Below are 23,206 nucleotides of genomic sequence, written 5' to 3'. Positions count from 1 at the left end.
CAAAACCGGATTTGATGAGGAAAGTTCATCAAACAGTTATTGACCTTACACAATTAGGTAATTATAAAGTTTAATTACCCACTATCACAATGGCTTGTGTCAACTAACTTATCTCTTATCACTTAGTATTGTACAAGAGAGCAAAATGCTCGCGTTCAGAAAACTCTGCTCAAATAAGCTAATATCTAATGTATTAAAAAGTAGTGTTACTCAAATTCACACACAGAATGTGCTTTTAAAACAAAGTGATATATTAAAGCTGGTTATAAGTGGCCAATCTTTACAGTTTCCTTATGTGTGGTTGAGAGATAACTGCCAGTGCGAACAGTGTTTCCACCGATCTGCGAAAAGCCGGACAGTTGACTGGAGCAAATTCGACTTAAACGTTAAGGCGAAAGATGTACAGAAGGGTGAAAATTCTGTGAAGCTTACCTGGGATGATGGACATATATCGGAGTTTGACTTTAAGTGGCTGATGTTCAGAAACTTTACTGCAGAGAACAAGAAGCTTTATGACAGTGCTATTTACAAACCTGCCAAAATTTCTTGGGATGGTAAGGATTTTCAGGAGATCTGTGCCAAACATGATTACAATGAAATTTTGAACTCAAACAAGGCTTTGTACAACTGGTTACACAGTCTATCAGTTTATGGAGTAGCTTTGATTCAAAATACACCAAACTCTGCTGCAGCTGTAGACAAAATCGTGGACACCATTGGATTCACGCGGAGAACACATTATGGTGTAAAATTCGTAGTACAAAATGTACCTAACACCAGTAATGTTGCATATCTAAACACCAATCTACAAGTGCATATTGACTTGCCCTATTATGAATACTGCCCAGGAGTTAATATGTTGCACTGTTTAGAGCAAACTCAAAGTAAAGGTGGAGAGAATATTCTATCTGATGCTCACTATGTGGCTTCATATATAAAACAAAACCATCCAGAGCAGTTCAAGCTTCTAACGGATGTTGAAATTGAATGGAGTGACATTGGAACTGAAGATGGTAATGAATTTTTCAAACTTCACAGATCTCCAGTTATATGCCTGGATAAACATGGAGAAATAATGAGAATAAATTTCTCTGTTCCACAAAGAGGAAACTACTTTCCGGGGCCTGTAGAACTTGTTCAACCTTGGTATGAAGCATGGGCCCTATTTCTGAATTTAAATCATAAGTTCTCAGCTAAATTCAAGACGAAAGCTGGGGATATATTGACTTTTGATAACATAAGGTTGCTGCATGGACGGAATGCATATGAAGACAGCTCGAATAATGTACGTAAATTGATTGGTGCCTATGTGGATTGGGACGAAATATACTCACGGTGGAGATGTTTAAAAGTTAAATTGGAGAATATGGATGGAGTTTGATTGAGTGGCAGTAGATATTGTAAATTGAAACACTTAATAATCTGGCAATACATAAATATGTTTACTTAATTTAAAATGTACATAAAAGGTATTTTTATTTGTGTTTTTCTCACATATTCTTTTAGTGTAGATTTAACTTAATTGCTATTGTAAGTTACAACAAAAGCATTTTCATTTAATTTCTATATAGGTGTCAATATTATAAGATCTTAAATTAAATCTCCTTAATGGTATAATATTATTTATCTCCTCTGCAGCACCCTCAGCTTCAACAAAAGGAAAGTCCTCCAATTCAGGATTATTTGCCAATGCCACAGCATTAGATTCATTTGTGTGTATAAATATTGTGAAGCTACAGTCATCAGGGACTAAGAACTTCTCACTATTGCTGACCAAATTCAAACAAAAAGCTCGCAGATTTTGCTCAGCTTGAATCAAATAAGCATCTGAATTTTCATCAGACTGTCTTTGTTTCTCAAAATCGAAAACAAAATTGATCACAGGTTTGTACTTTTCATCTGTAACGGAAAACTGTGCGCGTCTCAATTGCTCACTCTTCAAGCATTCTGCAAGATTTTTGAGGCACAGGTCGAGGTATTGATTGACTTCTGGGTGTATGCAGCGGTAAACAACGACGCTATACTTCTTTCTGGTTTCGAAGACACTTTTCGGATAAACAGAGGCGTAATACAGAATGTTGTGGAAGGCAACGGCTAGAAATTCAATCGTAATATCCACGAAACAATTATCAGTCATCGTAAATGGATTGATAAGACAGATTCAGTCATTACAACGCGATCCCTTTCCCGCTCATTTGATAAAGTGATTCAGCTGAACAATTATAGTATATCTGTATAATTAGGTTATCCTTTATTATTCTGAATATACTGTACAACTGTTTTGAACACAGAAATATGAATAGGATTGAATATGAACAAATAAACTATGGAATAAACAATTGTTCTACAAACAGCGCGCAGCAGGGGCCGGGCCATGTGTATATGACATAATGACATTGACAATATTGACATTTGTCAAAATTTTTTTTACATAGCGACGTTTCCGGTCTGAATCACGCAGAATTTAAAAATATGAAAGCAGAGCATTTTAATTACTTCAGTTTTCTAAAATTATGATAAAACTGACTAACGTTGACGTTACCTTAAATGGCCGCTGTACACATGTGGCCAACGGTTCCACCAACCCTTTGTGAAACCCCTTGGCCAAGATAAGAACCGCTGTTTACACATTGGCGAACCAATCACTTGGCATTGGCTCTTCATGAAAGATGGACGTGGAATGGAAAAGGCTAGGAAATTCTAGGTCATTTACGTTGTCAGCAAAATTTGATTAAAAAATAATAACCCCGTAGTAAAATTAAATTATTTGAAATATTAACAATTTTTTGAATATTCTGATAAGCACATTTATCTTTTTTAGGCAATACATTAAACATTTGCAAGGTTATTTTATTTCCTAAAATCAACACTATTATTGGCATAGATAAACTTATTATTTTCGTAAATATTTCACTACTGTCCTCTCTGACGGCTGACGACAAACTGAATGAAGCGCCAACGTGTAAACGCAGTTGGCCATTGGCGCCAAGATCCTTTGATGTGTGGACAAAAAACCGACACCAATCGGTTGGCCGGCCAGCGCTAGCGCCAACTGCCAACTTACGGCCAAGTAGCCCTCTACACACTTATTATTATTGTTTGTTATAGTGGGCCTTTGTGTGTCACGTCGACCAAGAGAGATCTATTGTGACGGCCCTTTGTGGTTAGATATCCTTACTTATGCCCGTTGAATCCAGGAAATTCCAGATTCTTTGGGCTGTAAGGTCTTGTACCTCATAGGGTTGCAGTACCTGCCGCCCTAAGTAGATACTTCTCTTTGACATTAGTGGACCGCAGGAACAAAGGATGTGCATTGCAGTCTCCTCCGTTTCCTGGCAGAACCTGCATGTCGCCTCTTGTTTCAACCCCAATTGAAACATGTGTTTGTTCAGCTTGCAGTGTCCAGTCAATATTCTGGATACCGCGCAGATTTTGTGTCTTTTGAGCCCTATGAGCTCTTTAGCATATCTGCTGTTGAACGGTTTTATTAGGGCTTTCGAGTGTTCTTGTCCTCTCACGAACTTCCACCCATCGATTGCCCTTCTTTTTCCAGGTTATTTAGCAGAGAATATGCTTCTCGTTTTGTGATTCCACAAAACGGTTCGGGGCCGATCAGGGGTGTGTCTGCGCCCTTTCTAGCGAGTTCGTCTGCTTCGTCGTTTCCGGTAATGTCGGAGTGCCCTGGTACCCATCTAAGTGTGACTTTGTTGGAGTTGGCCAGTGCGTTTAGGTTTGTTTTACAGTTCTGGACTAGCTTTGAGTTGGACTCTAGAGAATCTAGTGCCAGCAGAGCAGCTTGGCTGTCTGAGTTGATGTAGATATGTTGGTGTCTTAGGTTTCTATCCAGGTTAATCTCCACACATTTGTTAATGGCGAAGACTTCTGCCTGGAAGATTGAGGCCTGTCTGCCCATGCTGACGCTAGCCCTGAGCTTGGGTCTCTCACCATAGATCCCACATCCTACATCATTTCCTTTTTTGGAACCATCCGTGTACCATATGTGGCTTCCCTCTTCGACGTACATTTGGTCGTTAGTCCATTTGTCTCGAGGAGGTATTTCCACCGTGTACAGTTTGGTAAAGTTGCACTCTGTGTATGTGTCATCGGTGGGCATGCTAAGTGTTTTATTTGCAAATACTCAGGCCTTGAGTTTGGCTAGTGCTTGGGAGCGCCATTTTGGCCTATTTAGAGTGCATATCCTGTAGACACACTGCTTGGACTCCTTTTGCACTTGCAGGGGGAGTGATAAAATGTCAAGCAGTGCATCGAGGGCCGCCCCCGGTGTCGAGGAGAAGGCACCTGTTGCTGTAATGCAAGCAGTGCGTTGCAGGCTGTTCAAAGCTTGTATTGCTGTCGTTTGGTTGGTTTTGTCCCACCATACTGGCCACTCTACACACTTGGCCAAGGGGGTTGGTGGAACCGTTGGCCATATGTGTACAGCGGCCATAACACCAAACTTTTTCTTCTCTGTTATTGCCATGGTTACGGTCCCCTGAGACACGCTGGTTTTATGCAAAATTATGCTACTGAAATTATGCAAACATTTGTAGGTGGTAAAATAAGGAAAGGGCTTGTTAACACCAGAAAAATGCATGTTTGCATAGTTTAAGTAGCCTCATTTTGCATAAAACCAGCGTGATTCAGGAGACCGTAACCATGGCAATAACAGACAAGAAACACTTGATTCACCCATATGGAGATTAGAGGTCATCTAGAATTGATCATAATAGAAATATAATACAACAGTCCATCTAGAATTGATCATAATAGAAATATAATACAACTTCTCTTCGCCATTGCACACCTCAGTATATGCAACATTTTATTGAATGCTTACAAATCTACATTAGGTATAGATCTTTATATTGCGATGTGTGAATTGGTTTCTGTAGCTAAGATCCCTATCAAAATTGGATTATTCTTTATTTCCCTAGCCTTATACGCAAACTACCTATCTAAGGTTAGTATACCGGGTGCCCGGTAATTAATGGACAACCTTTTAACCACCAAGAGGGCACCTTATACTGGTCCAGAAAATCGACTTTTAGATCTAGTAAAAGTCGCCTGGTTTTCGAGATTTTCACACTTTTTAAAATTTTGGGTAGGTAGTATTAAAATTTTAAAAATTGTGAAAATCTCGAAAACCAGGCGACTTTTACTAAACCTTAATGTCGATTTTCTGGATCAGTATAAGGTGCCCTCTTGGTGGTTAAAAGGCCTGTCGCCTGGTTTTCGAGATTTTCACACTTTTTTAAATTTTAATACCACCTAAAATTTTAAAGTGTGAAAATCTCGAAAACCAGGCGACTTTTACTAAACCTTAAAGTCGATTTTCTGGACCAGTATAAGGTGCCCTCTTGGTGGATAAAAGGTTGTCCATTAATTACCGGGCACTCTGTAAATATGATGATAATAAACAAAAAACAACTTAAAAATGATCTTTATTTACCATAATTTATGTATTTTACACTACAAGCAACACCGTGGACTTTCTTCTGTCTTTATTTATCTGGAATATCATCAAGCCCCTGAAAAAAGAAAAATATTATTATAAATAGTCAGTAGTTTCTACCTAAACTAATAATATTCCAAGTCAATCAAAACTTAACCCCATCGTCACGTCCTTTAGGGTCATTATTGGCATAATAACTTTCCTATTCCACACAAGCCAATATTACTTCCTGATATCTGCACGAAGCTCTTTGCTTCTTCTTTTCTTATGCAGACTGCCAAGGAGTGGAATTCCTTGCCGGCGGCTATATTTCCGAGCTCATACATATAACCCGGCACCTTCAAATCAAGAGTGAACAGGCATCTTCTGGGTGAGCTCACTCCATCGTAGGCCACGTCCCATTTATAATAAAAAAAAACATATATATATTTTAGGGTGCAGCAACTTTATTAGAGTTTCATTTTTGAAAATCCTAATCATGTAAGTGGATAATGGCATTTGCTGTACAAGAGGAGAAGATAGTACTTACATTTACTTTGTAGGGGTTGCCAGTTAGCCGCATATCACGTTGGTAAGTATGGCGGTCCCACCTATCAAGTAAAGAGCGCCTGAAATGCTGAAACAATAAGGACAAGTTGATACTCAGTTCAAACAAAACATATAGCTGTAATGTGGTAGTACTTTGTAAAAATTGTCACATATCTTCAGCAAAAAAAAATCTTCTACAGTATGAGTATGAGTTTTAGGTGGTTTAGATTGTTTCTATTATTCTAAATAATTATATGAGTTTAATTGTTACTTTTTAGTTCATGATAGTCGTCTCATTTTACTACTAACTAATGCACATCTAACAGTAGGTAATCATATGATTGATTAGACATCTTTTAACTTATATTTCATACAAATTTACTAAAATAGAATTAACTGAAGTATGATCATATTTTCTAAGGCAAATATAATAATATTAATAATTTTTAGTTAAAGAGAAATATTTAGGCACAGAGATAAACGTCAGTTGAACTCCCCCCACTCTAACTTCAGTCAACCAATAACCTGATTGAACCCAGTTTTTAGGTATATCTAGTGCTTTACTTTAGGCCAAAATAGTGGCAGAATAACCAAAAAATAATAATGGAGAATATAATTAACTAAATTACTATCTCAAATAAGTTAAAAACTTAGGCATAGTGACTGAATAGATAGTGTGCATTTAACTTTACTAATCATTACAATCAAAGTGTTACCTAACAGGTTGTTTTGGTGCAGTACTTACGTTGCCTAAGATAAGGTTGTGGCAATGATATAAGCCCCAACCAGGCAAGCCCAGGGCTGCTGTAATAATGCAGAAACTAGGCAGAATTTCGTACCACATTTTATTGAGCCGTCCAGCAAAATATTACAGAAATACTGTACTCGTTCGTGAAGTGACAGTAGACTGTGTGTTGCCAGTTAATTTATTTGAATCGAAGAAGAAAACTGCAGAAAACCGTAAGTAGAGATAGGCAAAAAAAGAGAAGTTATTAAAAAGTGGTCATATCGTCGAGTCATCTCTTTGATCTCTTTCTTTTTTATCATATCAATACTTATGAGAAACCTTTTTTTATTTCTACCATTTTTCGCGAGATTTTAATAAAAAACAGTCCACATCACATGTTTTGCTCTTTGTAATACTGCTAAATATACCTTATTCTCGCTCTCGACTATGGAATAATGTTGGCACAGCCTGGTAGATGGATAAGGCTGATGTAAGGGTGAGCGATTGTTCGAAAACAAGGGCCAAAGGTCCAAAAAATAACATAGTCGCGCTGCTTCCCTTATTTCTAGAAAGTGATTATTTTACTATTTACTGCTTTTATGTACAGTCAGTCAGCACCAGTAGTAGCGGATGAAACAACGCATCCAAAGTATTTCAAGTATTTGACATCCTGAATAACTTTTCTACTATATCTGTACACTTCGTCATCAAACGTATCATATTCTAATTATTCTGTAGGTATATATTTAGCGATTACAAAAAGAAGCGCTGCTTGATCCATTAGTTCTTATGCTGACTGTATGGGTTAATATTATAACTAGCTTTTCCTCTTACATTTCCATTAACCAAGTAATGCGCCCACCACAATCCATAGCCAGGCAAAGCTAGGGATGCAAAAATTATAAAATAACCCGGTAGAATATTAAACCACATCTTATATGACTAATAGCTTATTTTCAAAATGACTTTGACGGGTAATGAAATGTGTGATGTGTGTATATTTTTAAATGCCATTTTATCTTCATGGCCAGTCTCTCCGTACCTCAAACTTGTTTCGGTGCTTCAGTGAAGATCAAGTAGGAATGTAATCTAATAAAATATAGTATTTTATTTTCTTCTTCATGGCAACACTAGGTATCGGGTCATCAAAAATGGCAGACGCACCGATCGACTGTGAATTCCCTGTTTGGGGATTATTGCCGAAAAAAGAGACCGGAGTTGTCTCGTTTTTGAATAAAAATCCTCTCTACGACGGCCGAGACACCATTATTGCAATTTTTGATTCAGGTGTCGACCCGGCAGCGTCTGGTCTTCAGGTAAAAAGTTGTCTCGTCATGGTTTGTTTCGTTCGTATTTTAGTAGATTTTTAATTATAGTTGTGACTGTTTCTGTTTTTTAGGTGACAAGCACGGGGGAGACGAAGGTTATTGAGAGGTTTGACTGCAGTGGCTGCGGTGATGTGGACACTAGTACGGTTATACGTAAAGTTGTTGACGGATGTATTACCGGCCTTACGGGGCGCAAATTGAAGGCAAGTTTTCATTCATGACCTAATTATTTATTATAAACAGTTTCCTATTACCTTGTTCTTTAAGAATTATTTTTCATGTCACAAATAGGTGTAATTTTACTACTAACCTGAATGATACATTGTTTACAAAATTAATGTTTAGATTCCAGAATCTTGGAAGAACCCTTCGGGTGATTGGAGGGTGGGTGTTCTTTACCCATTCAGCTTGTATCCGTCTAAGCTAAAGGAGCGCATACAGGAGCACAGGAAGGAGCACTTGTGGGATGTTGGACACAAGCCAGCTTATGCCGAATCTAATAAACAGCTCCAAGATTTTGAAAGTGATGTTGGTTAGTACTTGATAATGAGGAGTTAATCTGTCAGTTTTTTTAATCTTACGTTAATGTCGTCTGTTCTTATGGCCTTGAATACACTTGTAAGTTTTACTTTTGTAAATAGACAAAAAGCTATTTCCTGGAATGAAATAACATCATTTGTTATAGCTGTGTCCATCCGTAAGTAACACTTAAAATAAAAATTAAGAAAATGTAGACCTCTTCCAATTTCTTCCATTTGGCCTGATCTTGGGCCTGCCATATCCTGTTTGGCCTGGCTATTTTTATCAGCCCAGTGAGCGAAAAACCTTTTTTTTTAATAGGAAATATCTATATTTGGATCATACATAATAGAAAACAACTATATTCCAGCAGGATTTCACACCTGCAGCAATATGTTCACAATACTATCAACCATACCTCCATTGGTTTGGAGAGATCCAATGCAGGAGCGAATGTATTAATCAATTTTCCTTTATATTTATTTCAACAGTATCAAAGAACCCAACGCTCAGCCCGGAAGACAAGTTGCTCAAGGAGGAGTTGGAAACCCGGGTGGAAGTGCTACAAGCAGCAGAGAAGAAGTACTCGGACCTTGGGCCTACTTATGACTGTGTGTTGTTCCATGATGGGACTTCTTGGAGGTGAGAATTTGATCTGTATCATGTGGATTAGCTTTTTTTTAGGTGCAGTCTGATTTACAGGCATTTTATCAAAATGAATGGTTAATTTGAAGAGTATGAAATATATTATCTCATTGTAAAGATCCAAAATGCTGAGGGAAGACCTTTTCAGTGACGACCTATTAATGTGTATCATAGACATAAGGAATTTTGTTAACATCCTGAATAAAATTATTTTCTTTCTTTCTTCTTCCTTACATGGATAATTTAAAGATTTATATATTTTTTTGATTAGTGATAAAAAACTGGGGAAAAGAAGGCAGTTATAATCAAAATTAATGTTACATTTATTAGGGTTCGGTAGTCAACTAGGAACCCTTATAGTTTCGCCATGTCTGTCTGTCCGTCCGTCCGTCCGCGGATAATCTCAGTAACCGTTAGCACTAGAAAGCTGAAATTTGGTACCAATATGTATATCAATCACGCCAACAAAGTGCAAAAATAAAAAATCGAAAAAAAGGTTTTATTAGGGTACCCCCTCTACATGTAAAGTGGAGGCTGATATTTTTTTTTATTCCAACCCCAACGTGTGATATATTGTTGGATAGGTATTTAAAAATGAATAAGGGCTTACTAAGATTATTTTTTGATAATATTAATATTTTCGGAAATAATCGCTCCTAAAGGAAAAAAAAGTGCATCCCCCCCCTCTAACTTTTGAACCATATGTTTACAAAATATGAAAAAATCACAAAAGTAGACTTTCTAGGAAAATTGTTTGGAACTTGATAGGTTCAGTAGTTTTTGAGAAAAATACGGAAAACTACGGAACCCTACACTGAGCGTGGCCCGACATGCTCTTGGCCGGTTTTTTTTAATTAGTTGCTGACTTTGGTACAGTCAACCAATTGGAACCTTAGGCCACTCTACAACCATGTCAAAGTGACAAGCAGTAAGAGATTTCTAGGAAATCATCTGATTTATAATGTCACTGTGACATAGTTCTACAGTGGCCTAGTCCAATTGGTTGACTGTACATTGTTTCATCAAACACATGAACCAGCTAGGATCCATCTTTTCAACTTGTATTTTTTGTCCTCAGAGCATGCATAGACACATCGGAGAGTGGAGACTTGGCCTTCGGTCCGTGTTTGGGCGAGTACAGTATTACCCACGAGCACTCGCACTTGACAGAGCTGGATGAGATGACGGTCTCCATCAATGTGCATGATGAGGGACGCACGCTCGAGGTCGTCGCTATGTGCTGTGAGTCATATTTCACTCTTAATAGATATGAGCAGGGCCCACAGACCAATACAACAAGACGGCCCTTACAGGGCGACTCGCGGTTACCAAGCATACGACAAATCAGGTTTATAAAAGTTTGAACGCGTGCGACACCGATCAGTAGCGCCCAAGTATACGACCCGCTAACAGTGTTCGTGTCTGCTCGGGAAAAAATCTTAAATAATCAAATTTGGTTGCAAACAATGGTCTCTTGCAGCATAAAGTGGTGTGGCAAGTCTTCTAACACTTCTACATATAAAAAAGATGGAATAACATTCCACAGTTAAGTCAAATTAATTATTTTGTTGAATATTGTTTATTATCCGCGGAGTTCATTTATACTGGTCAATATGGTTGTACTGAGCGGCGCCGAGGCGCGTCCATCCCTTTTTGCCTAGTTAACAATGCGATATGCTATCCCTTTCACGTAAACGACTAGGGATGGGGCCATGTTAGTTTGTTTGTTGCGGGAACTTCGTACTGCCGTTCGTACCATGTGCTACCATTTTATGAAATATAAAAGAAAGCAGATTTGTAATTGTGAATAATTATCTAGAATCTGTAGAGTCTGTAGTGTTATTTAGTTGATTGATTAGTTTAGAATATTTAGTTGGTAATTTAACTTAGTAAACGTAAGTAAAAATGCACAGTTTAGTTATTAGTTACTAGAATGATTTTTATTGAGGTGCTATCACAATCATCATCCTCCTTGCGTTATCCCGGCATCGGCATTCGCCACGGCTCATGGGAGCCTGGGGTCCGCTTTGGAAACTAATCCCAAGATTTGGCGTAGGCACTAGTTTTATGAAAGCGACTGCCATCTGACCTTCCAACCCGAAGGGTAACTAGGCCTTATTATAATTTAATTACAATATTATAATTTGTTGCAAAACAAATTCACCACAGTACTGGTACCGGTACCATTGTCTATAATAGACATGTCCCATTCCCATCCCTACTGCTAATCGTAAAGGCGCGCCACTATTTGAAACGACCAATGGCAGCACCGTGCGCGCCCGCCTCACCCCGCAAGGATTGGTGATTTGCGTCTCGAACAATATCGCTTGCAATAGGCTTCTACTGGGGTGTTCTGTGGCAGGGCCAGATGGGTGCAACAGTATCTTTGTCATGAGATAAGATGGGTATCTTCTTCTAACTGTATTCATGAGAGTAGGAGGGTAGTCTTTCTTGCGGGATGTCACCCTGTCATGTGGTTGCCCTGCTGAGACAGTAGAGTAGAGAGGGTGTTTATGTCTCATCTAGGCTGTACGCTGTGCGTTTTGGTTAAGTCTGTTGAGCAAAGCTCCTTTCATAACTGTGAGTTAGCTGAAATAACATTTTTGTAGCTGATGCTTGTATAAATTTCCTGCAAATAAGATGATACTGTATGGGATATACATTTTTGTTTAACAAAATCAACACTGCAACAATGCTCACTGTTTACAGCGACCCACGGCACCCACGTAGCAGCCATTGCAGCTGGCTACTTCCCCGATGAACCAGACAAGAATGGAGTGGCTCCCGGAGCTAAAATTATCTCGTTGACCATTGGAGATAGTAGACTGGTTTCTATGGAAACCGGCACAGCGCTGGTCAGAGCGTGCATTAAAGTCATGGAGCTTAGTAAAAAGATGAAGATTGATGTAATTAATATGAGTTATGGGGAGCATGCTCATTGGTGCAATACAGGGTAAGCTGGTAGACTTTTTTGTGTTTGTATTGTCATAATATTAGGCAACATGTAATGTATGCCACGTACGTTATTTTACCTGCATTACTTCATCGCTTTTAATGTTGCTAATGCTGGGTATTTTAGAATTAGTATTTTTTTTACTAAACAAATTACGTCTGTGCTCGAGCGAAGTAAATTTTAATATTTTTTCCCAATACAGGCGAGTTGGTGACATAATCTGCGAGGTGGTGAACCGTTATGGCGTATCATGGGTAGTGTCGGCGGGCAACCACGGCCCGGCGCTTTGCACCGTCGGCGCGCCTCCAGACATCGCTCAGCCCGTGCTTATCGGTACGTATCACGTGTAGATTGCCTACGTTCAGGCGGGAAGGTATTATCTGCGGGGTGGTGAAACGCTATGGCGTGTCGTGAAGCAACCACAGCCCACCATTATGCACCGTCGACGCATCCCCAGACATCGCACAGCTGGTGGTCATCGGTACGTATCATGCACAGACCAACCCCTATAGACATCTATTACAAGACGACTCGCGGTGGCCAGCCTTCCTAGTATTTGCACTGATATAAGCGCGGGCGCTCGCCGTGCCCGATCAGTATCGACCAAGTAACAGACCCGAAAGCAGCGCGTGTTTTTCGCACAAAAAAATTGGAAAAGGGTATTTTGATGCCTTAAAGATGTCCACCTGTAGTGTGAAATGGTGTGGAAAGGTAACAAGAAGCTCAAATTTAAAAACAGACGGCATTACATTCCACAAATAAGTCATATTTATAATTTATTCAGAGCCGGCATAGGTCAACTTACATTGGCCACTTACGCGTCAGTAGCGGGACAGTCATACTTCTGTCCCTTTTCATCTGGCGCGACTGCCCGCCGTCCTTGAAACGGCCAATCACAGCGCGCTTAACACATTCCCCGCCCGCTCCTCGCACCCCAAACAGTGGTGACTCGTATCGCGAACCAAATATACAAGACTGCCACTCTATAGGAGGTTCTCTGTGGTATCATGTGAAGAGTGCGTAGACACGCAAGTGATGACGTAATTTGCGAGGTGGTGAATCACTACGGCGTATCTTGATTAGTGTTGGCGGGAAACCACAGCCCAGCACTGCACCGTCGGCGTGCCTCCAGATATCGGTATGGTGGTATGTATCATGTGTAGATTGCCTAGTGTACGTAGCGCCACGTAAGTTTAGCGCCGAGTGAAATGTGGAGGGGATAGTTGCGCATGGGAACGCATACCCTTCGCAACCTGTAACCCTCTAAGAGACCTGTTTTTGACTTCCAATAACGGTCAACGCTAGGGTTTCCTGCCGCTACTTGTATAGGTTCTCACCTGCTCAAGCACTTCTCAGTGATATAATCTGCTAGATGGCGCAAAACGCTACGGCGTGTCCTGAGGCAACCGCGACCCAGCACTTACTCTCCAGTTTCTAGATAGGTACTAGTACCACTAGTACAAGTAAGTACTCCCCACCTTGACAATTTCCTTTAGAATAAGCTGTTTGACTAAGGCTAGGCCATCTTGCTATTCCTGCTTAGCTTTTACTAACAGAATTATAAATAGTTTACGTAGACTAATTTCAAGGAGCTGTTGGGGTGCTTTTTTCTATAAATACCTTCTAAATTGCTATTACATCCTACATGAGCGATCTATAATTGTACATCCTCTTCAGGTGTGGGAGCTTACGTGTCACCAGACATGACGTCAGCGGCATACTCCATGCGCGCCAAGGTGGCTGGCGGCGCGTTCTCGTGGAGCTCGCGCGGGCCGTGCGCGGACGGCGCGCCCGGCGTCACCACGTGCGCGCCCGGCGGCGCAGTGGCCTCCGTAGCTAGGTAAGGTAGTGGGGACTATACTCTATCGTTAAAATGACCGATGGGTCTTGAGAAGCTCGCGAGGACCGTGCGCGGGCACGTACGTGTCACCAAACATTACATCACCAGCATACTCCATGCGCGCCAAGGTTGCCGGCGGCGCTTTCTTATGGAGCTCGCGCGGACCGTGCGCGGACGGTGTCACCATGCGCGCCCGACTGTGCAGTGGCCTCCGTAGCTAGGTAACCGTATAGTGTGACTATACTACTCCATAGATAGTGGCTGATGTGAGATATCTCTCATCGAGATTGCTAGTGCCCTGGGGTGACACACAACAGTCAACACGCCCGGCGGTGCAGTGGTCTCTGTGGCTAAGTAATAGGCTACTTGCCTCCTAGTCAAATCTGCTTGTATTTAAGAACTGTCAAAACGAATTTGAACGACTTTCTGATATGGAATTTATGTGAAATCGAATTGAGTGACGTCACGGTCAACTCAGTTACTATATATATTTATACCTAATCTATTAAATATAAATTGGATTGACAAATAACTTCTGTCCATGTTTTTCTTATAATTATCTGATGGTTTATTTCGTGCATGGTATAAAATATTTTATTTTAACTACAGTCAAGTACCCTATGGCTAGGTTGCCTATATTCCCAAAAGAGGTAGGCAACTCAAGTTTCAGTGCCGCTATTATCAATTGAGGGGTTGAAAGCAAGAGAAACTGTGATTTTGTAGTGACAGCCCATCAAGCCCATCGCTCACGCAACCCACAGTCTACTTTTATTTTTGAATTTTTTTTTTGTTGTATGTATATGTATTAATGTTCCCTTATTTGTCGTAGGTTTACTTTAAAGAACTGTCAACTAATGAATGGCACATCAATGGCAGCCCCTCACGTCGCTGGCATTGTCGGTAAGTGGAATTCTAAATATAGTATTATAACCTTTATAGGTTTCACAAGGAGCCAATATAAGGCTACTGGATTTACATACATCACGTTTCTAGCAAACAGTTCTATACACGGTGAAATAAAAAGGACCGTCAAACTTTGTATAGTGACTTGAGGTCATAATGAACAACTTTTATTATGGAACCAATGCTGAAATCGCAAAATAAAATTGTCTGTTTCATTTCGATTGTCATGATGCCGCAGATTTCTATGGAACACCCAATTTTTTTTTCGCGATTTCAGCATGGGCCCCATAATAAAAGTTCATTATGATCTCAAAAGTCACTAAGCGAAGTTTAACGGTCCTTTTTATTTCGCCATGTATTGTTTATTTAAAATTTAATCTGTTTTTATTTCAGCGGCTCTTATATCTGGTCTGAAAGCTAAAGACTTGCCATACTCCCCTTACTCGATAAAGAGAGCCATAGAGAATTCCGCTACATTCCTCAACAGTGTCGAGCCGTGGGCGCAGGGCTGTGGACTGATCAATATAGAAAAGGTAAAATAGTCTTGTAATCTATACATTTAGTAGTAGTAAAACACTTTATTGTACCAGAAAATAATACAACACACAAGAAAGAGCTTATCACTAGTACAAAGGCGAACTTATCCCTTTAAGGGATCTCTTCCAGTTAACCTTTGAGCAATTGAAGGAAAATTGGAAATGGTAGGCATACAGTACAAACGGCGCAGAAAACGGAATCAAGATAATAATAGATTATAACTTACACTGACTTACTTAGGAAGAAGGTGGCGGTAAATCTAAGAAATGAATTCTTGATCTTGACGAGTTGTCTTCCTATTTGTAGATATTTCGTGCCTTTTTTGCTACTGACAAAATGGATTAGCGATAATATTATTGCAGAGTGGCTATGCTACATAGCTTGATATATATTTAATATCAGGGTATTATTGTTATCATCTATTTCAGATATTTTCGAACGCCATGACCACACTGATATATATTTAACTTCAAATCACGGGCTCAAGACTGCGAGTTCAAGTCTCACACAAGATATTTTGCAATTTTAAATGTATATTAAGCTTAATAACATCGTTTTCAGATTGTAATTACAAAAACTGTTTTATTTGTCAGACTTTTGATCACCTGTCAACCTACCACGGTGAGCCCGAGCGTGACGTCACATTCAGCGTACAGTGCAGCCCCAACAACGGCAAGGGCATCCTGCTGAGACCCAAACTCAACGATGTGGCCAAGGACGTAGGGATCACTATACAACCACAGTTCCTACAGAACCATCTGGATATGGAGAGTGAGTACCAAATAATTCATTTACTTTATTTTAGCTTTTTTATGTGAAAAGGTTAAACATTCACCACAATCTGACCAGCACATGATGGGAGCGACAGTTAGCCCGCGAGATAGACTACCTGTCCCACTCGTATCCTACAGTAAGACAAGGATGGGTAGTCTATTGAACAGCAGTGAAATAGCGAATAGTGATCAACTATTCTCTCTTGCATACAATTTTGTAGATTTACATCCAGATCACACACAGTGTGAACAATATAATACCTAATCTACTTCTATGAAGAAAAAAGATTAACATGCATAAAAACTAGCTTTACTTCTGCCGTTTAGACAACTGCCTTTACCATAACTCCCTTCCCTTTTTTCCACCCTCCATAATAATTTTATTAGGCGGTGTAACGAAACAGAAATAACCAACCTTAGGATATATGCAATATTTCCAGACCTAAGCGAAATGGGCAAATAATCAGATTTACAATTTACTTTCGCTGAATATGTACCTATTTCTTATTCCCCTTAGGCCCAGCAAAAGAATATGACATGTGTTGTTCAGATGCTGTTTTCGTATTACAACGGTTCTTTGACGGTATGTTTTTTGTTTAGTTATTCTTAGCTAGTGTAGATGTCCAAAACCTTTTGGATTTAGTAAATCAATATTGACCGTCATGAAGAAGCCTTAGCATCCTGAAACAGCAAAAACGTAGTCAACGAGGCTTAATACAGAGATAATATTAACAGTATAATCATAGTGGAGAGATGTCTGAAGTCATAGTTCCCAAAGTTGAACTCCGACCCAGCAAAAAAAAAAGTGTTTAGAGCTAAACTTCTGGCCGTCTTCAAAGGGAGCAGAATTATTATAGATATAAAATTTCTTAGTAGTTTCAGAGGCCACACTGCTGCTGCGCAGAAACCTACCAAACTACCTTCCTTTTTTTTAATCCGATGCATTAGAGTAACAAACAGATACACCAAAAGCTATATAGCCTGACATTTGCAGACAAGACGCTGATACCGCGGCAGATCGACTTCTCCATGAACCTGGCTCTGTCATGCAACGCCGAATGGGTCTCTGCCCCCGCTTTCCTGTCCTTAGCGAATACTCCGAGACCTGTGGGGGTGAGGATACACACAGCTTCCTTACCGTCTGGACCTCATTTCACAAGGTAAATGCTAAAACTAGACGCTGTCTTCACTATGAAACTGGACCTGTGGTCCAACGCCGTGTGGGTCTCTGCCCCCGCTTTCCTGTCCTTAAGGAATACTCCACGACCTGTGTCTGTGAAGATACAGGCAGCTTCATTACCATCCGGGCCTCATTTCACAAGGTAAGTACCAAAAGTCACTTTTCATCAAGCTCACTACGTTCAATTACGCTGAATGGGTCTCGGCCCTCGCTTTCCTGTCCTTAGCGAATACTCCGCGGCCCGTGTCTGTGAGGATACAGACAGCTTCGTTACCATCTAGACCACATTTCGCAAGGTAAATGCTAAAACCAGGCACTGTCTTCACTATGAATCTGGACCTGCGTGCGTAGCCGAATGCAGAAACGCTCACGAAACGAAACGCTTGTGGATATCTATCTCTATCGCTCTTGCGTATTGGCGCGACAGAGCAAGACTATACAACGTGTTTCCGGTAACACTCAAAACCTCAGACACCCCAACTGATTTTCATTTTTTTAAACTCATCTAGAGTATTCATCTTTTAATCTGATGGTTACTTTTTTTTAATTGAATTTTTAATTTTCTGTACAGCTCTACTTGACTTTTAGCTCTACACTCAATAAAATAATTGCTAACTTCCACCATAAACCATAAAACTATTTATTTGTGTACGTTACTGCAACAACATAAGGTTTAACAATAGACAGCTAAGATGTCACTGTAAAACACTTTAAAGCTTTGTCACAGTAAACTTCAAATTGGACAGGTAATCGCAGTAAGCAAATTTAAACCCAATATTCAAAAGGTACGAGTTCAATTTGTTATGACTTATGATAAACATTAAGATTAAACTGACAAACAACGTCAAACTCGTAGCGGAAAAAATAATCGTCCAAGTAACCAGCCAGTATTAATACCCCTAAATACTGAAAAAGGTAAACAACCTCTAGCAATGCGATATACACAATGTTGTCTTACGAGTACAATAGAATAGGCACGTAAAAAATAACTAATAAAATAATACAAATTTAAATAAAAATATTACCCCCATCAAGATATAGCTCAATCGATTCTACTCTCGATTCTGAACAAACTGTTTTCAGGTTTTTAGTGTTAAGTGAAACACGGTGTATACCTTTCGCGGAGTTCCGTTTTCGCGTCGTATAAATGCCATTCGGCTACGGGGCCTGTAATCTAACGCCGTGAGGGTTTCTGCCCCCGCTTTCCTGTCCTTAGCGAATACTGCACGGCATGTGTCATTGAGGATGCAGATTGTTGCGTTCCCTCCGGACCGTTACTTTAGAGTTTTCCGAAGCATGTGAAGAATCTAACAAGAAGTGTATATCTTCACGAGTAACAAATATCTAAAAGACGAATCTGATTTTAGACTATTGTTTTTGGTTACTGTTGATAATTTTTTTCGTTCGCAACTGAGACTAAGACCATGCTGCTTTGCCCTCGACAAGACAAACACAAAATCAAACATTGCAAACTTTTGCTCAATTAATTACTATAACGACACATATTTGTTCCAGCATCGACGCGTACGACACTAACTGCATAGAGAAAGGGCCAGTGTTCAGGATACCTATAACTGTGCTGCAAGCCGGAGCGGCGCAGCCGGATTCTAAAGGCTTGCTCCTGTCCGAGTCAGCTGTTTTCGCGCCGCATACTATCAAGAGGCACTTTATTATACGTAAGTTTGCTTACAGACGTGTATATACACGTGCATATACTGTATATTGAGTGTATTCAGCACCTTAGACACCGGATAATACATAAGTGTGTCAGAAATTACGCAATTTCTTTTGAAATGAAACTCATAGCCGATGGCAAAATATACCTTTTACGTTTAACTAAGTCGCGAAAACATTTTTGCAATATATAGGGAGTCTGCGAAACTTCGTGACGCCATCTCTCGCTATTCAAGGGAAGTAAATGAAGCCATCAAAAATGTTCCCCAAATTCATATTCATACTTTCATACTATACTAATATTATAGATGGGAAAGTGTGTGTGCCTGTTTGTCCATCTTTCACGGCAAAGCGGAGCGACGAATTGACGTGATTTTTTAAGTGGAGATAGTTGAAGGGATGGAGAGTGACATAGGCTACTTTTTGTCTCTGTCTAACCTAACCCCCCACTTCCCTAAAACGGGGAGTGGAAGTTAGTATGGAGCATTCCGTAATTTTCGAATTCAACCCGAGCGAAGCCGCGGGCAAAAGCTATCCTATAATAATGCGTGGATTAGGACTATTTGTGATATTTATCTAAATAAATGTCCATACATTCGAAGTCGAACAGGGATCCCGACCCCTGCTAGTAAATGATAAAATTTAATTACCTATGTAGTAAATAATTATGTTTATTCGCAGCGCCACTGGAAGCGACGTGGGGCGTCCTGAAGCTCACAACCAAAGACAAGGAGCTGACAGGTCGCTTCCTCATACACACCATGCAACTGTTGCCACACGAGAGTTGCCGTGCGCACGAAACGCAGAAGATGATCTCAGTCTCGGCCGAGTCGCCTGCCATACACCCCTTCGCTGTTGTGGTAAGTTTGCCAGCACTCATTCTACGAGTAGACTTCTCTCAGAGAGAGTCAGTAACAAGCGATCAACCAAAGACAAGGAGCTGATAGGTCGCTTCCTCATACACACCATGCAACTGTTGCCACACGAGAGTTGCCGTGCGCACGAAACGCAGAAGATGATCTCAGTCTCGGCCGAGTCGCCTGCCATACACCCCTTCGCTGTTGTGGTAAGTTTGCCAGCACTCATTCTACGAGTAGACTTCTCTCAGAGAGAGTCAGTAACAAGCGATCAACCAAAGACAAGGAGCTGATAGGTCGCTTCCTCATACACACCATGCAACTGTTGCCACACGAGAGTTGCCGTGCGCACGAAACGCAGAAGATGATCTCAGTCTCGGCCGAGTCGCCTGCCATACACCCCTTCGCTGTTGTGGTAAGTTTGCCAGCACTAAAATACTTCTACGTTGAGACATCTCTCAGAGAGAGTCAGTAACACAGAAATGAATATACACTAGAAGAAGCAAATGTATCTACTTCGCGTGTCCGAACTCAGTGGCAGCCACTGAGATGGCCATTTCTAATGACAGTCCACATACGTCAGCTGTTGCATCCGCACGTAAGAAAAAAAATACAAAATGCCTCATTGCATGATAATTAACTGCACCAGCCCAAATATTTCCAGCGCACAAAAACAAAAACATATTTCCCATCACACGTAAGTAATTTTTAAATAACATTGTGCGTGAATTCATTTTTAATCATTTTTTCCGTATTTTTATTTATGCGTCCAAGGATGTACCTAAGTAACTATAGAATTACGTTACAAACCGGCGTTTACATTGCATTGCTGCGTTTGCTTTAAGCGTTTGATCGACCATGTGTGTTAAAGAGATGATGAATATGAGACTAGCGATACTCTCGCGTATCGCTTCGACTTCGTAGTACAGCCCATTTCTCATTCGTCCGTCAAATTTAGCGACTAGTGTTGTTCGTTCTACAATAAATATCAATAATCGTTTGTAATCGATAATCGAACAGACGAATGATAAACACTATTGTCTATTACAAAACACAATTTAGTAGTTATTAATAAAAATATACTCGTGTTCTAATTTTAATAAAATAGTTACGTATTTGTTTTACAAGGAGCAAAGTTGTTGTTTAACCGCACGTGCCAATATTGATACTCGAGCAAGCGAAACATTCCAATATTAAACCGCGAAGTGGTGGTTCGAGAAGTGGAATCTTGAGCATTGTGAGGGTTTCAAGGCACGAAGGTTGAACAAACTTTGCCACCGAGTAAAACACAATTATTTTTCACTACACCAACACGAATTGAATCGAATTACTCACTATGAAATATCAAATTACTTAAATAAAATCCATCAATTTATTCAATATGTATGATTCAAAATTATCATTTACATATTAGTAAATTCTACCAGCTAGCTTATGACATCAAGTTACATTTTTTTTAAATACTTTGCACTCTTGTGGATAAAATGAAATTTTTGCTATCCGTTTTCAAATAATCAAGAGTTTTTATCAGTTGGTGTGGTGAAAATATTATAATTTTAATCATATACAACATAAGTATAACGTTTAAAAACACTCTTTCTTATAGTTTCCCACATGATCCGGTCGTAAAAGAAAAATGGATTGCAGCCACGGGAAGGAAAAACTGGTTTTTCATGACGTATTCGGCTAGCTTTTCTTTTGGCTTCAAAAATGTCTTCCTGGTTTTCTTTTGAGACTTTGCTGTTTCCATAGCCTACAAAAAGTTAAATATGATTCTGCTTGCTTACAAAGTTAAAACTGATACTGTATAGGTACCTAACCTATACTGTAAACATATAGGAAAAGTATAAGATAAAACCGCTTTTCGACTAAATAAATGTATTTCTGAAATTTAATTCAAAAATTATTCAATCACTCCGTTGAAAATCATTCGTCTGTCAGAAAATCGATACCATTCATGTTAATCGATTTGCGATTTTTAGGTTATCTGAATTGATTATGTCTCTTACTATGCGTTTCAATGGTAACAATCTTTCTTGTTTCTGGGCGTTTTCCAAATTAAATATTTGAGTCAAATTTCGCTGTCCTACAACTTTAGCCTAACTTTTTTTCATGAAAAAATGCCATGAGAGAAATATTGTCTATATAAAAAGTATAAAGCAAGTAATTATCTATTTAGTCATAGTAAATAAAATGTTTCAAAACCTACATGAAAGAAAAACAAATACTAAAACCAAAAAAAAAGTACGAATTTTTGGGTGTCCCATGCATACCTCGCGAACTTTGGAGCAAAATATTTGTATATTCTGTCTCCTTCTGGCCCAGACATGGCTGTTATTTTGATAAGATCTTTTATGCCCAAGTGAATTATAACGTTATTACTTAGCTTGTAGAGTACAAAATTAAACAAATTTTAATTTATTTGTTGTCCTTCAATATCGGCGTTGTGGAATTTTCCGTATACGTCACGGTGTTTTTAACAATTTGGTAGAAATAAAATACTATATTGAGTTGAATTTTATACCGTGGCAACATTACGATCCCGATATTGGGCGTTTAATGTTTTAAAACGTCAGTTACGTTCGAAAAGAGCGAGGTGTTTGTCGCGCGTCACGCTGTTCGATTTTTATTCTTCCACTACGAACTGGACAAGCTCGAGGTAAGAAGCCACTTTTTGACTTATTTTTTATGAATACGTATAGGGTGATATGTGTAGTTATTCAAAAAATAATTTCCAGTATAGAAAATTCAAGGGATTATACCGCTATTTCGGTTTATTTCCTAACTCGCATACCTACGTCACGTCCATTACGCCACATCACAAAACGTGTTGTATAAGGGAACCCAAAAACGTGACGTATGGAACAAAAAAGCATGGTTTACATGCCGGTGGCTTTGAACAAATACGCTATGGCTGATTCTGATCCTTTATGGGTAATTCCGAACCTTTAACATTGGTTTTTGACAATTCAAAGCTTATTATGCATGTATGCATGATTTTTCCATTTAGAATAAAAGTAGCATGAAACGTATTGTTAAAAACACCTACATCAATACATACCAACTAGCTGATTAATAACTACCGGCAACATTTTAAATCTTTTCTCACCATCGATGGACCTTTTGCCATTGGAATAAGGTTCACAACTTGATCAAGTTGTAATAAGGTTTCTGTATGTAACCTGTCCAGCTATATGTCAGTAAAATTCAAGAGTTACCTATTCACACGTGTATCGTACTATGTTTTTCAGTACATTTGACGACCGGTCTGGCGCAGTCGGTAGTAACCC

General features: G+C 39.5%; 4 protein-coding genes across 4 annotated transcripts in view; 2 read left to right on the top strand and 2 right to left on the bottom strand.

Moving 5' to 3' along the window:
• Positions 1 to 1,489, top strand: LOC125225392 (gamma-butyrobetaine dioxygenase-like). The gene has a single exon (XM_048129094.1). It carries the CDS (start codon positions 146 to 148, stop codon positions 1,379 to 1,381), a length of 1,236 nt encoding a protein of 411 aa, XP_047985051.1. The 5' UTR covers positions 1 to 145; the 3' UTR covers positions 1,382 to 1,489.
• Positions 1,490 to 1,531: 42 nt separating this feature from the next.
• LOC125225393 (mitotic spindle assembly checkpoint protein MAD2B) lies at positions 1,532 to 2,366 on the bottom strand. The gene has a single exon (XM_048129095.1). The coding sequence runs from the start codon at positions 2,135 to 2,137 to the stop codon at positions 1,553 to 1,555; it is 585 nt and encodes a 194-aa protein (XP_047985052.1). The 5' UTR covers positions 2,138 to 2,366; the 3' UTR covers positions 1,532 to 1,552.
• A 3,058-nt stretch (positions 2,367 to 5,424) lies between these two features.
• LOC125225731 lies at positions 5,425 to 6,898 on the bottom strand. Its single transcript, XM_048129572.1, has 3 exons — positions 6,726 to 6,898; positions 5,982 to 6,068; positions 5,425 to 5,528 (listed from the first exon to the last, which is right to left on the bottom strand). The coding sequence occupies exons 1-3, from the start codon at positions 6,822 to 6,824 to the stop codon at positions 5,502 to 5,504; spliced, it is 213 nt and encodes a 70-aa protein (XP_047985529.1). The 5' UTR covers positions 6,825 to 6,898; the 3' UTR covers positions 5,425 to 5,501.
• Positions 6,899 to 7,847: 949 nt separating this feature from the next.
• LOC125225475 (tripeptidyl-peptidase 2) overlaps positions 7,848 to 23,206 on the top strand; it is a 31,261-nt gene continuing 15,902 nt past the window's right edge. Inside the window, exons 1-14 of the mRNA XM_048129218.1 lie at positions 7,848 to 8,023; positions 8,107 to 8,238; positions 8,381 to 8,567; positions 9,046 to 9,196; positions 10,278 to 10,441; positions 11,909 to 12,152; positions 12,355 to 12,485; positions 13,830 to 13,992; positions 14,822 to 14,892; positions 15,289 to 15,428; positions 16,026 to 16,203; positions 17,200 to 17,365; positions 18,901 to 19,061; positions 19,741 to 19,919. Of these exons, the coding sequence (XP_047985175.1) occupies positions 7,859 to 8,023; positions 8,107 to 8,238; positions 8,381 to 8,567; positions 9,046 to 9,196; positions 10,278 to 10,441; positions 11,909 to 12,152; positions 12,355 to 12,485; positions 13,830 to 13,992; positions 14,822 to 14,892; positions 15,289 to 15,428; positions 16,026 to 16,203; positions 17,200 to 17,365; positions 18,901 to 19,061; positions 19,741 to 19,919 (2,232 nt within the window). The 5' untranslated portion in view covers positions 7,848 to 7,858. The remainder of the gene's footprint in view (positions 8,024 to 8,106; positions 8,239 to 8,380; positions 8,568 to 9,045; positions 9,197 to 10,277; positions 10,442 to 11,908; positions 12,153 to 12,354; positions 12,486 to 13,829; positions 13,993 to 14,821; positions 14,893 to 15,288; positions 15,429 to 16,025; positions 16,204 to 17,199; positions 17,366 to 18,900; positions 19,062 to 19,740; positions 19,920 to 23,206) is intronic.

This window comes from Leguminivora glycinivorella, chromosome 4, assembly GCF_023078275.1.
Source record: "Leguminivora glycinivorella isolate SPB_JAAS2020 chromosome 4, LegGlyc_1.1, whole genome shotgun sequence".
Lineage (NCBI taxonomy): Eukaryota > Metazoa > Arthropoda > Insecta > Lepidoptera > Tortricidae > Leguminivora > Leguminivora glycinivorella.
Note: the sequence above shows the minus strand (reverse complement) of the source record. Positions and strands in the feature narration are given on the sequence as shown.